Here is a 12,869-nt window from a genome sequence, read left to right as displayed (position 1 = left end):
ACTTGCATTGGTTTTTGTGTGTTTTCAACAGCTTCCCAAAGGCATGAAACAGGAAGAAACCAATAAGACTTGGTTTTCCCATGATCAGTGTAATATAAGTACTAAATTGCTTACAGAGCCTATAAAAGAAAAACACCCTGTACAAGCAATTTAAATTATGTGTTTTAGACACTGAATTAAAACCAATTCAGGCACAACTCAACTATATAATCTCAATAAGAGACAAATAATTCAGAATTTCACTATTCCCACACCCTCAGATACCACTACTTCAATATTGATTTAAATATACAAGCATTACTTTCTTTACTCTTGCCACCCCTGCAGCACAGGGGATTATTTCTTCTTCCTTCATTTTACAGATGGGCCACAGCGCTGAGTACGGAGATGCCTGTGAGGGCCAACTGTTAAAATTCTCAAAATTCCCATCTGAAATTTATCCCTTATATGTCAGACCTTTTTCCTCATACCAATTTGCTTGTTTTGCTCATATCTGTAACACAGCTACTGCTCTTAGGCTGGTCCAGCATCACACTGGGCTTGGAGCTCCCAAACATCAAGAGTGGGGCAAAACAAGCCTGATGCCATTTCTGCTTTCCTCTCTTTCTTTCTCCCTGATTTTAAACCACTGCCCTCAACTGTATCCCAAGGTCTTAGACCACAACAGCCTAGTGCAACATGTAATCAGCCAGAAAGCAAATGCTTCTCCAAGCTCCCTTCTCAGCATGCAGAGCTCAACATTTTGAGAAAACAGACATCAATGCAGATGTGTAGCTGTTAAGGCTTTATTACTATTCAAAACTACAAGTTTACCTTGCTGAGCCCTTGGCTACCCTCCATAGCACCCAGAAGCTACTATTTCCCTGAAGAAATACAGAAAATGGTACCTGGAGTTTAAGACAGATCTTTCTGTAGCCTCTAGCTCTGCCATCCAGATACTTCTGATTAAATACAAAAGGCATCTAATATATACCAACACTAAACAAAACCTGAAGTTTAATGACAATAAGCCACTATTTACCTATGAATAACTCACAAAATACCACACTGGAAGGGCAGCATCAGAGATTAGTCCCAGTATCCACAATACTTACATCTTAACAGATGACAAATGTCTTCAGTAGAATAAGAGCAAAGGAATAGCATTTAACAGACTTCCTTGTCTGACAAGCTTGAGGATTTACATATAACAGACTTTTTGTGACCAAAACATGCTCTGTCATTACCACCTGTTGGTTCCATGATCATAGGAAAAACATTCTGGTAAAAAAGCGCTCTATAAGCAGGACTGTCTGTAGTACCATGAAAGCCCACTTAAATTTAAAAAAGCTAAGAGCTGCAGAACTAGATATAAACTGCCAACCCCAAAGGAGATGCATAAGCATATACAGTTTAAAATCTTTTAGTTTACAGCTTCCTGTGAGCAAGCTCCATGCTCCTAGAAATGAGCCTTTAGACAACAGTCTGATTACATTTTGGGGATAAAACTACACAGGAAGTTTTCATAGGGTGATACGAGTTCTGAATTCCAAGCCACTTCCACAGTACAATTATATGGACAAATCTAAACTAATACTGTAGCACTCCAAACTCATGGAACGGATCCACAGCCATTTTTTAACACTTAAAGAAGGATTTCATTTTACTTTTTTAACAAATATTTAACTTTTCCTGAAGCAGTGTCTTTGAAAAAGGTAGGTGTGCTTTGGTGCTTCTGCTTACAAGCGCCAAAATTTTTTAGCACCCCCTCCACAGGTTTAAACTAGCTCTAATTGCATGGAAGCACTACTGGTTACAACACTGCAGTGGAGGAGGAGCTGGTGTGACCCTCTAACTAATGAAACAACCAGAAGTCTTATCCTTGAAGTCCTGGACAGTGTCATTTGAGCACATCTGAGCTACTCAGACTGAAAAGTTGCCTTTTCTCTTTCACATGTTCATTAGTAATTCAACAAAACAAATAAAAACCAGAGAGTATTCCACATCCAAAGTTAACAAACCTGTCAACTCACAGTATCTAAAATTAGAAGTAGGGACAGAAAACTCTAGTATTGAGAAATTAATTGATCTTTCCACAAAATGAAGGCCTATTACTGGAAAGTTACTTCCTAGCCCACAATCTTCAAGTTTTACAACTGTAATATAAGGATAAAGAATTAGTAATTTCTGTTCTTTTTCTGCCTGAAAACTAAATAACATAATGAATTGAGTACTTACAGGGTCTCTCAACTCTTCATTGTCTCGAGCTGACGTTCGAGGTATCTTCACCGGGATTTCATCTCCACATTCATTGTCTGAAGCATTTGGAGACTCTGCTAAATCAAGGAACTCATCTCTCTTGTGACCTCTGAACCTTATTTTGTCCAACTTCTTTAGCATGTTCAGCACTGCACTTTTCTGCTTTACCTTAACATGACGGTTGGAGTCTCTGCAAGATAAGAAATCAAGAGTATTTTAGAAAGCTTGCAATAAATCTAAATACACACATTCTTATCACTAACTACTCCCAACCGTCTTTCAAGTGCCTTCCTGCCACTGGAGGAAAAACACACTTAGCTTCTTAAGAGGAGTTTTTTGCACAGGGTAACATGCATCATTTAGTTTGCAGTAGTTGATCATTTACATTCTTCCCAGACTATCATGGCCCCTCTCTCCTGGCAGTTTTTAAAGCAAGTCAGAATAGGCAGAAAGCAACAACCTGCACTCCAAAGAAAGATTAGGAAGCCAGTCCCTAACAGGTTACTTGAAACAAAAAAAAAAGTTTAGCTGAAAAGTCAATATTCTTCAATTTGTGATGCTTCTAATCAAAGACAGGAAAATCCACCAAGCTTCACAACCAAGTTTTAAATTCCCAGACAAACTAGAACAAAGGAGTAAGGATGCTATCATATCTCACTACAACCTCAGGCTAACAAAACAGAAAGTGCCAAGGGTTTACTGAAAAAAGCCACAGACAGATCCATGAAGATTTCATCAAAAATTAGACAGCTGAAACAAAGCATAAATCATATTCAAACATACTGCCAAAATCCTTAAAATTACCACAACTTGACAATCTTGTATACCCCTGAAATTATACTAGGAGAAACATTTTCCTTTTAAAAAGACAACAGAAGAAAGCTTACTTTATGTGCATAAACTCATTGTAATGGCAGCTTTTCAAGACACTGCACTGTATAGTTTCTGATTTAATCCAGACTTGCCAAACTGGTCCCATTCAAGGAATCACACTCTGTACCACAGGTGCCAAGCTTCATCTTTTTTTAAAAAAAGCCAAACCCAACAGTTAGTTCATTGATCCTGTCACTCCAGCAAGCTCCTGCTCTGTCAGTTTATAACAAGACAGCCACAATTATCTCGGCACACAGAGATTCATCTACAGGATGATGCCATGCTCTAACAAATGGATTTTTAAAGATCTGGTTTGAGGCATTTGTTCCTGGTACTACCCTTTTGTCCTCTCTGGTCAGCACTACCATCCTCTGCATTAGAAGTCATGCTCAGCTTTAAGGCACATCATCCCAGACACTGGCGTGAGATGAAAATACAAAGGTAAATTCAGACACATGTCACTTCAGGAGTAAAAATAAAGAGCAAAATAGAAAACCTTTTGCTACCACAGCCTTTGTACCTAAGGCAATTCTCACCTCCTAGGACAAACCACTTTTCAACAGAGCTCCTCAACTTTCCCTACGGATTCTCCACTTACCCTAACACTTTGGCATTGACTATTCACATCAAGTTCAAACCAGATCATTCCCTTCAAATATATCTTAGTTTGTACCTCTGCCAAAGTTTATTAGCACCTTTCAATTAAACACAGAAGTTTTAAACCAATGCAAACCCCTTACAGTACAGCTGGCAAAACAAACCCCACAAAACTCTTCCTTCATCAGAGATACTTAAAGTTTCAACCCTGCATTTAATCTATCACTTATAGAGAAACACTTGTGGTAACTCACACCAAGGTTATTTTCTAAGAACAGCTTTTCTTTGAAGTTCTTTTACTTGTCAGAGCTGTGTTAAAAATAGAAACACTTCTTGCTCATTCATTGACTATTTGATGAAGAAACTTGTCAGCTATCACAACCAGAAATATTTCTAGGCCCTACTATTAATAGCATCTAGGGAACAAATGGTATGAGGGAAGTTTAAACCTCTGATAAGCACCAGCAATTGTATTGTTCTCTCTCCCATCACAATGATCTCCATCTACATTGAACCAGATTTACATACCATGTACCAGACCTACAGCAAAGCAGCTGTAAACAGCTGTCTGTTCATCATCCACACTGTCACTGCTAATGATACAGCAGTGCATGGAAATAAGAGAGCATGGAAGAGTGTTATTCCTTTTCTGGAGTGGCTGGCAGCCCATAACGATGGAGGACAAGCATGCATCCCATGCCTTCTCTATCCCTCTTAGAGATGGAGCACTTACTGCAGATGAGCATTGCTGTCCTGGATAGAAACAGTCCTCAGCATTCTCCTGTTAAAATCACATTTATCCATTGCTCCTCAAAGGACAGGGCTGGATCTGGACATCTTTTATAGTCTAGTATATCCAACACTTCCACAGATGGTTCAGAATTCATCTTTCTTTCCCCTTAGCACAAATTCACATTCACTTGCATGCGTAAGAAATGCGAAGCATCAAAAACATCTTGAGACAAAGAAATCTCCAACCCTTCAAATGAAGGCTGAAAAAAGCCACAAGGACAGTGAAGAGGCCCACTGGCATAACTGCCAGGGATGGGCATCATTTTGGGAAACTGAGCTCCTTTCTCATCCTGGGACGGTTCATGCATTTCAGTCCAAGGTCACAGAATAACCTGGCCAACAGATTACCCAGTAACACATTTTCAGTGGTTTTTTACTCACAAAACTGATTATTTACCCCTATGTATGTTACCACCTAGCCTTTTAAAAATGCAAACCTTTCTTTAAATCACTCCACTGAATGAAGTCAGCACAAATTCTGATTTGACAGGTATGTCATGAGGGTCAATATTTTTAAAGAATTATTCAGCAGGTTAATCATTAAAAGAGGACATAGTAAAGAACCACACTCCAATGCATTTCTGAAGTGCTTGAAGTACAAGAAGCTGGTTTATAAAAGTATCTTCTCAGTTAAAATTTAAAAATTATAAGATCTTTTTGTCTAAAAATTGTTTTGCATGTACCAGGTTCCCAAATTACTTACAGTTACATTACATTAACCTAAGCAGAGATGTAAGCTTGCCAACAAGCTCCTATGAAAACTCATTATCTGGCCTCCAGCCAAATGCTGGATCTAAGACAGGCTTTTTATGTCAGCAGCCTGTTCCTGCAACCAGCAACTTTTTTTTTTTTATGCTGACATTTCAGCAGTTTCACTAGGAAAAAAGATTCTTGGAGATTCTGTATTCCAACTGACTTGAGTCAAATTTAGACAAGCTTGGGGAAGCTTTTACAAAATCAAAGACCAGAAATTGATCTAGAATTAGATTTACTGTAAAATACAGCAACTAAATATCAAAACACTTTCTTCACCATCATAGCTATTCATCCCTCACCTTCTCCCAACTACCTATCCTAGACCCATCCCTACCCACACACCCATTCTGAGCTCAGCTGATTCAGCTGTGAGTTTCACGCTGTTTCTACTAACTCCCCATACCCACTACATCAAAACCACCATGCAACTCTGCACATGAGGAGCTCAGAGTGCAGTAACAAATACTATAACACTAATAAAAATACAAGTATTTTAACTCCATGCATTTTAAACACTGCCAAACATGCATTTCCCAACACCGTCATACATGTGACAATAACCAAGTGAAAAAGGTCCATTTTTTCTATGCTTAAAAAACCTCCTAGCTAGAATAATCTTTAAAGATTTTCTTGTTAATTGCCATTAATATCTACCAGCTAACACAAATTCTTCAAGCCAGAAGCTTTATCCCTTTTAGAGAGGGCCAGGGAAGAGATGCCTTTATTTTGACCTAATATGTAAAACCCTCAAACAACTGTCAGACTTTTATTTCAAATGAATATATCAGACCCAAAAACAACATACACTCACATTCCAAATTTATACTAAGAACAGAAAAATCAAGTTTTCCCAAACTTCCACATGAAAATCATAAGGAGATCTGCAAGAAATCTTTCAGCCTACATCCCTTTCAGAGACGCTTCAATAAGGAGACAGTCAGCTTCCAGGGAACATTGACAGCCACCCCTGCCATCTGGAGGGACTTGTTCATGAGACGTGTTTCAATGGACAACTCTCCCACCCCTTCGTGCCACTGCTACCCCATTTCTACTCCTGCATGGAGGTGGCAGAGGTTGGGAGGCAGAGGGAACTCCGGGAAGTGCAGTACCCAATGCACTGCTGCTGTCTGAAACCTGCCTTAACTCACCCCAGAGTCTCCTACAAGAAGTTCATAGGTTTTGGTTTTCTGTTTTGCATTTACTTTTTACACATATACAGTCTGTGGCCTGGTAGACCCAGCAGGGATTGAACAGCTAAATCTTCATGTGCACTTTTCAGAGAAAGGACTCTGCTTCTCAACAGAGGGTTCAGTCAGTTTTCCTTAGCTGTTAACAAAACACAAACCTGCTACACAAAGTCAAACAGCATTGCCTCAGCAAGTGTTAGTCTAGAGCCTGAGGGAAAACAAACAAAGAAACCACTTAAAACATCATGGATGAATTTCATTCCAGGTCAAAAAGGCCCTACAAGACTATGACACAGTACAGTAACCTTCCTTCCTTTTGCTAGAAAAATAGCTTTTCAGAAACTGAAGATGACCTGCAAATCTAGCATACCCCTAGTTCTCATCTTTACATTCCATCTCCTTCATATTGTCCTTTCATTCTCAAAATACATTTCTGCAGAAGTCCAATGTAAGAGCCCTGGTACTTCAGAAAAGCCAGGCTGTGTGTGGATGAACAAATACAGACATTGTTGTCAACAACAGGGCATTTTGGTTTTATCATGAGGAAGGGATGTGCAAACTGAGCAAGCGGAAAGCATCAAGATTGCATTTGGTATTCATTACTTCTACACTGAAATGCTCCTTAATAATACCCTGAGAGTTGACAGGAGAGTAGTAACACAAGACAAACTCAATCCATCCACATACACTGAAAATTAAGCTCGGTGTATTCTTTTCTAGACATGTCTAACTATAACTAGAAGGAGCAGTGAGACTATCGAAGCCTAATACAAATTCAGAGTCCTCTGCGTAATGTTCTGTGCAAAAAGTTCCCTCCTGCTACATGATTATTCCCCCCAATTTTTCATTTTAATGAATGGAATCTCATTTCAAGTCACTTTCCGAACATTTTGTACTTATTAATATTTAAGAAACTAACCAGAGAAAGATCAATTGCACTAGAGCTCCTTGTCTGCTCAGCTTTTCACAGAACCAGAATGGGTCAGAGTGGAAGGAACTACAGTGGGTCATCTGGTCCAACCTCCCTACTCAAGCAGGGTCATCCTAGAGAACAGGATAAAAGAAAAGGACACTTTTCTTCCTCCTGTGTATAGACTTCTCCCAGACTACTCTCCAGAAGGCTCACATCAGTGAAGAAAGCCAAACTTCATCCACAGTTCTTCTTGAACAACAGAGAGTGGTTTTGTAAAGGTGAAGTCTGCACCTTTCAAGAAAACTTTGCATTAAGCTCAACTCAACAAAGACATTTAGCACACAGAAAGGGCACAGCTCACACTCAACATAGCCCTTTCATGAACAGCCCCAACATGAGCTTGAGCTCATCCAGGACAATACAACATTTTAGGTTCTCAGTATAGGATGTCATCACTTGTCATTGGAAACCAAGACTGCAATACTTTGGGCCAAACATTCAGTTGGATTGGCCAAGAGCAGCTTACAAACACTCTCTGAAAATTACAAGCATTGTGCAAGTGCCCTCAATTTCTGACATCAACAAACACGAAAAAATATCTTCCAACTGAGCTCTCTCCACACTCACCACAACAGGTTCATCCTGAAATAACACTCACTGCGTCACAGTCTGGTCAAGTCTTCTTAGAATTACATCACCCTTGGCTTCAGGGCCATAACACATCCAGAACAAACTCCTTTCTGGTTTTGAGTAGCATCTATTAAAAGCTCCTTTCAGGGTCAGGAGCCCTTAAAACTCTAGGAACAGACTAGACTAGACAGGGATAGACTCGGGGGATAGACTCTGGTGGATTGTTTCTTTTCATAATAGATGAAATTATCAGGCTACCTTTGAAGAAACATTATGCTTAGTAAATCAGGATTATTATGCCTGTAAGTTTGAAGGGAGATGAACAAAAAAATCCCACCAGAATCACTTCCTCTGTGTGACACACTCCCAACAGAAGCAACACTCAGTTAACACAGTTTGGAAACCAACAGGAAGCTGTGCTTTGGTGTTGCAGACTTAAACAGATGCAGCTATTAATTAAGCATCAACTCAAACAATTTATATTGTCCACTGGGAGGAGGAGGGGAGGAAGAAAAAAGTGGAAAGCTGTGTAACATGTTCAACGGTTCAATATGGGGACTGGAGATGAAGTTCAACATACAGATCTCGACTACCACTGGTGAGGTTGTCACAGCAACCATAATGCAGCTTCATGAATATGCATTATGCTAAAATCTATCTTTTTTTCCCCAAAAGGGAGTAACGTGTCATTCAGCTCACAACATGAAGCTCCCTGGGAGACAAATCAGGACTGCACAGTAAAAGTAACTTGTCTTCAAAACCTTCAGCTTGGCTGCTGCAAACAAAAGGGTTGGAGGAAGAGGGGAGACCCAGAACATGATGGTTTGGGGCTGTAGGGCTCTCTTCTGTACCTTCCTCAGACAGTACTTCACACATATTTGGCAAAAATGTTAAGGCAGACATTCCCAAAATGAGCTGCTCAGCTACTGCAGAGTTGCAGACCTTAATCCCTCAAGCACCTGGGCACCAGCCCTTCAGCAGCACCAGTGACCCTCCACAGAAGGATGGAGAAAGGGGAGCTGCTGCTCCATGTCCAAGACAGCTCAAACTGGGGCCCTTGACTTGACCACCACTAGAAAATTGTAGGTGGACCTGTTCACAAAAAAAAAAAAAATCCCAACCACATACATGTACCTATCCAGGTTGCACCCCATTGTGTCAAAGAACAAAAGGCAGTAATTGTTTCCACTGAGTATCTGTGGGAGTTGTACTTTATCCTTAACTCCCCACTTACCCTAACATCTCTTCTGCTCTGCTAACAGAGAGCCACCACACACACTTCTTCTGTCATCGTGAGACCTCTGTCTCTCATTGTGAAACCTAAAATTAACAAACTTTGTTAAATTAATTTGTCTGTAAACTGAGAATTTTAACTCCTGAACAGGAAAATAAAACACATTCTTCCTCAGGATACCTGTGTGGGAGACAATAAAAGTGAGACAATGGTTTTACCACCAGAAAAGCTGCACAAAAAAACCCTGCATAAAGACTTTGCCAGCAGAGAGCATCTCCAGCAGCGTGCATGGACTGGAGGAGCCACCAGTTCAAGCCATGGCAGATAGCCTGTGGAAGGGTTAGCATGTCGTGACAAAGGCTATTGCTGACATGAACTTCTTCCTTCCAGGTCACCCACTGGGTCCTCCTTTCTCCCCTGCTGTGCTCCCCTCCCAATCCCAGAGGAGCCCAGCCAAGCCTGAAGCCCACTAGATCACAGACTGACACCAAAGGGAGCAACCCCATTAATTTCTGCCACAGCCTTTATGTCATTTGATCACTCATGCAGTTTATCAGCTCATTGCTGAGCAACTAATTTTTGTGTTTGTTTTCTGGCAAGGTCAGTTTAATCAGAGCAGACAGGCATGCAGTCTCACTCAGGGAAGCACAGACTATTGGACATTCTGCTACTCCCACACAGAAAACGATTGTGGTGGTGGGCAGAGGGAGAAAGCATCCTTTTAAAGGAGCCACCTGCACTTAAATGAGGTTAAACAACTGCAAAGCTTCACCCTAAAGACAGTGTTTATGAAGCCACCACAAGGCGCATTTCAGAAACTGGACTCAAGAGCTTCATTCCCTACTCTGAAGGACAGGGAAGAGTTTGTCACAGCTTGGCACTGACAAAAGGCTTTTTTCTGCTTCCTTGCTCTGAATTTTGTCTACTAGTCAGGGCAGAGCTGAGGGTGAAGACAGGAAAATGAGCAACAGCAGCTTAGCAAGAGCCTCTGCATAAAAGAAAATTCAGAACTGGACGGGCTTCCAACAGGTAAGAAGCTGGGGCACACAACAAGTGCTGCCCTAAGCAAGCACAGCTTCTGCCTATAAAAAGAGATATGGCGATGACAAATGGGGCAGAAGGACAGGACACAACTAACACAGGGTAAGATTAAGTCATCACTGTATTTATCTCCTCTTCCGCTGTTCAAATGGAAACTGTAAGAAGTCTAACTTGACACAACACTCAGAATAATGCTGGTCTTTTGCAACCTACTTTAAAATAAATATTTAAACTTAGAAGTACATATACTGGCAGAAGTAACTTATGCAGACTAATAAGTTTATTAAGAAGGTAATCACTGACTGTTTATAAAAACTGTGAGCCCTGCCAGCCTTGAAGAATTTTGATTATATCCCTTCAAGGTAAAAAAGAGCAAGTTATTGACACCTCTTTGATGCCAAGTTTTTCATCATCTCAACTGCCTGTTCATCTTCAGAGAGTAACTACAGATAAATCAGAGAATGAAGGTACTGCTAAGAAAAAAAAGACACTGTAGAAATGAGCTGCAATCCAAGCTTAAAAAAAAGATTCTTTGATAGCAGCTTTCCAAGGTCTACACAGACTGCCTTGGCCCTAGCAGGTATTTCTTAGAGAAGACTCTCAGAAGCAAGTACCTCATCAGCTCAGGGTGTCTGATCACAGCTCTCTTAGCAATCTATGAAAACAGAGCAAAGGTACATAGCATTGTCTAGTTTTGAAGAATGTCTGTGCATTCCTTTTTGTTTACTGTGTGTATAAACAAGGATGTACCCAGGCAGGACACAGCTGACAGCTAAGGATGACCAATGTGCGCCCTGCACGGCTGAGAGCACAAGCCAGGGCTGAAGAGAAGCCTGCCCCAGCCCTCACCACCTCTGCACCTCACACATCTGAGAGACACTTCCCGAGCCACCCTGCCAAGCCTCCTGTGCACTGCGATTTCACTTATGGCAAGGCCATACAGAAGGAATTACTCAAGCTAATGGGCAAAAGACCACAGGCCTGCAACTGCTGTGTTACACGGGCAGTAATAAAATGAGCCCCCGACCTTGCTGACAGGGAACCACAGGCCCAGGTCCATACCTCCCACATCACATACCTGCCAAGGTATCTCACTGAGAACAAGAATAGTACAGCAAGATGGTCTACTTTGAGGGTCTTCCCTCAATTTAGGGAGACAATTCAGTAGCAGCCAACGCTAGAACTTAGCGAGTATCCAGTTAACATGAAACCATCCAGATGCAAGTTTTCGGTGAAAGATTCCGAAGATGCAGTAATTTTGTGTACAACACTTCGTAACTTGTTTCTCCAAGTTTTAACTATCCTACTGCTGATCTGAGAATTCATTAACCTTCTGAAATGTGAATGTTGCAAAAAAAAAAAAAAAAATCAAGTGTTCCAGTTATGCTGACTACAAAAATCAAAAGACAGACATGGCTGAGGAAAAGAACTGAGCATTTTACCAAATACCAGTAGCTCTCCAACTGCCACACGGTTATAAAAATAATGGTAATCCATTACAGATTTTTAGCTTCTCCCCTTGTGGTTTAATATAACATTGCCGTTCCATGAAGAACTATAAAGACATAGCTAGCACATGGCAATTACAACCACCACTGTAATTCAGCATCTTTTATTTCTTTCCTATATACTGGCCCTGAGTTGACAATGAATGTGTATAATCACCAAATCACAGACATTTCCACGCAAGAAGCAGAGCTGCTGCTCATTCTATTCCCTGTCTCTTTCTCCCAACAAAAACCTGAAAATGCTTCTGAAGTTGGTGCTAAAGTACACAAGAGAGGGAAGGGGGGAAAAAAAGTTTAAACACACCACAGATTACACAAATTTGTAGAATTATAATTACTTATGTCGACCTCTAAATGAAGGGGCATAACATATTGTGTAAAAACTTGCATAAATAATGCGTAAAAGGACAGGCACAACACACAAAGACAGGGTTTATCAGAGTAAGTTAAATGAAGAAGTAACACAGAAAGACCAAGTTTTATACAATAAGTCTGGCTTCACACACCAGCTTAATTTCTGGCACTGTCTGTACTACACAGCCACTTGTAAAAGCCGTGTAAACTATTCCTTGAAATCTTACCACGGAGTAAAAAGTCAAGGTCAAGTTCCCACCAGACTGACAGCAGCTCTGCTGGAAAGCAGCACTCTGGAAAAGAGCCTCCTTCATTCCACCCACGCAGCTTGTCAAAAGATGAGAGAGATATTTTACTCCACGTAGAAGAGTTAGGAAATAGCAGAGGAAGTTGTGTGACACGGGAAAGCACCGAACCTCATCTCTGGTTATTACAGACCCCTCCTGCATTTCTTCTGACTGCAACCCTTTATCTAAGTCCAGCTGCACTGCTGTTACATTTGCTGGAAAAAGAAAGAAATCACTGTACCTGAAATACGGGTTTGATATCTGAACTACAATTCCTTGTTTAAATAATTAACCTAGTGAAATGGCAGGCTCCAGATTGAAAAGCCCTGCTGCTCAAGGTAATCTCCCCTACAGGAGCAAACCTCTATTCTCTCACATTTCAAACTGCATCATTCCCACAGCAGCCAGAATATCTGCTCTTTGTCCCCATGCTTACAGCAGAAACCCTAAATTTTTAAA

At 40.7% G+C, this 12,869-nt stretch overlaps 1 protein-coding gene across 5 annotated transcripts in view; it reads right to left on the bottom strand.

The window, feature by feature from the left end:
* GRAMD4 (GRAM domain containing 4) overlaps positions 1 to 12,869 on the bottom strand; it is a 74,690-nt gene that overhangs the window by 48,522 nt on the left and 13,299 nt on the right. For 4 of the 5 annotated variants that reach the window (XM_064422110.1, XM_064422112.1, XM_064422113.1 and 1 more), the window contains exon 2: positions 2,218 to 2,428. In XM_064422110.1, coding sequence (XP_064278180.1) covers positions 2,218 to 2,428 — 211 coding nt within the window. Of the gene's footprint in view, positions 1 to 2,217; positions 2,429 to 9,220; positions 9,281 to 12,869 lie in introns of those variants that run through there. The other variant, XM_064422111.1, reaches the window with a different exon arrangement.

Source organism: Passer domesticus, chromosome 5, assembly GCF_036417665.1.
Source record: "Passer domesticus isolate bPasDom1 chromosome 5, bPasDom1.hap1, whole genome shotgun sequence".
Classification (NCBI taxonomy): domain Eukaryota; kingdom Metazoa; phylum Chordata; class Aves; order Passeriformes; family Passeridae; genus Passer; species Passer domesticus.
The sequence above is the reverse complement of the archived record's forward strand: the minus strand, read 5'-3'. Positions and strand labels throughout refer to the sequence as shown.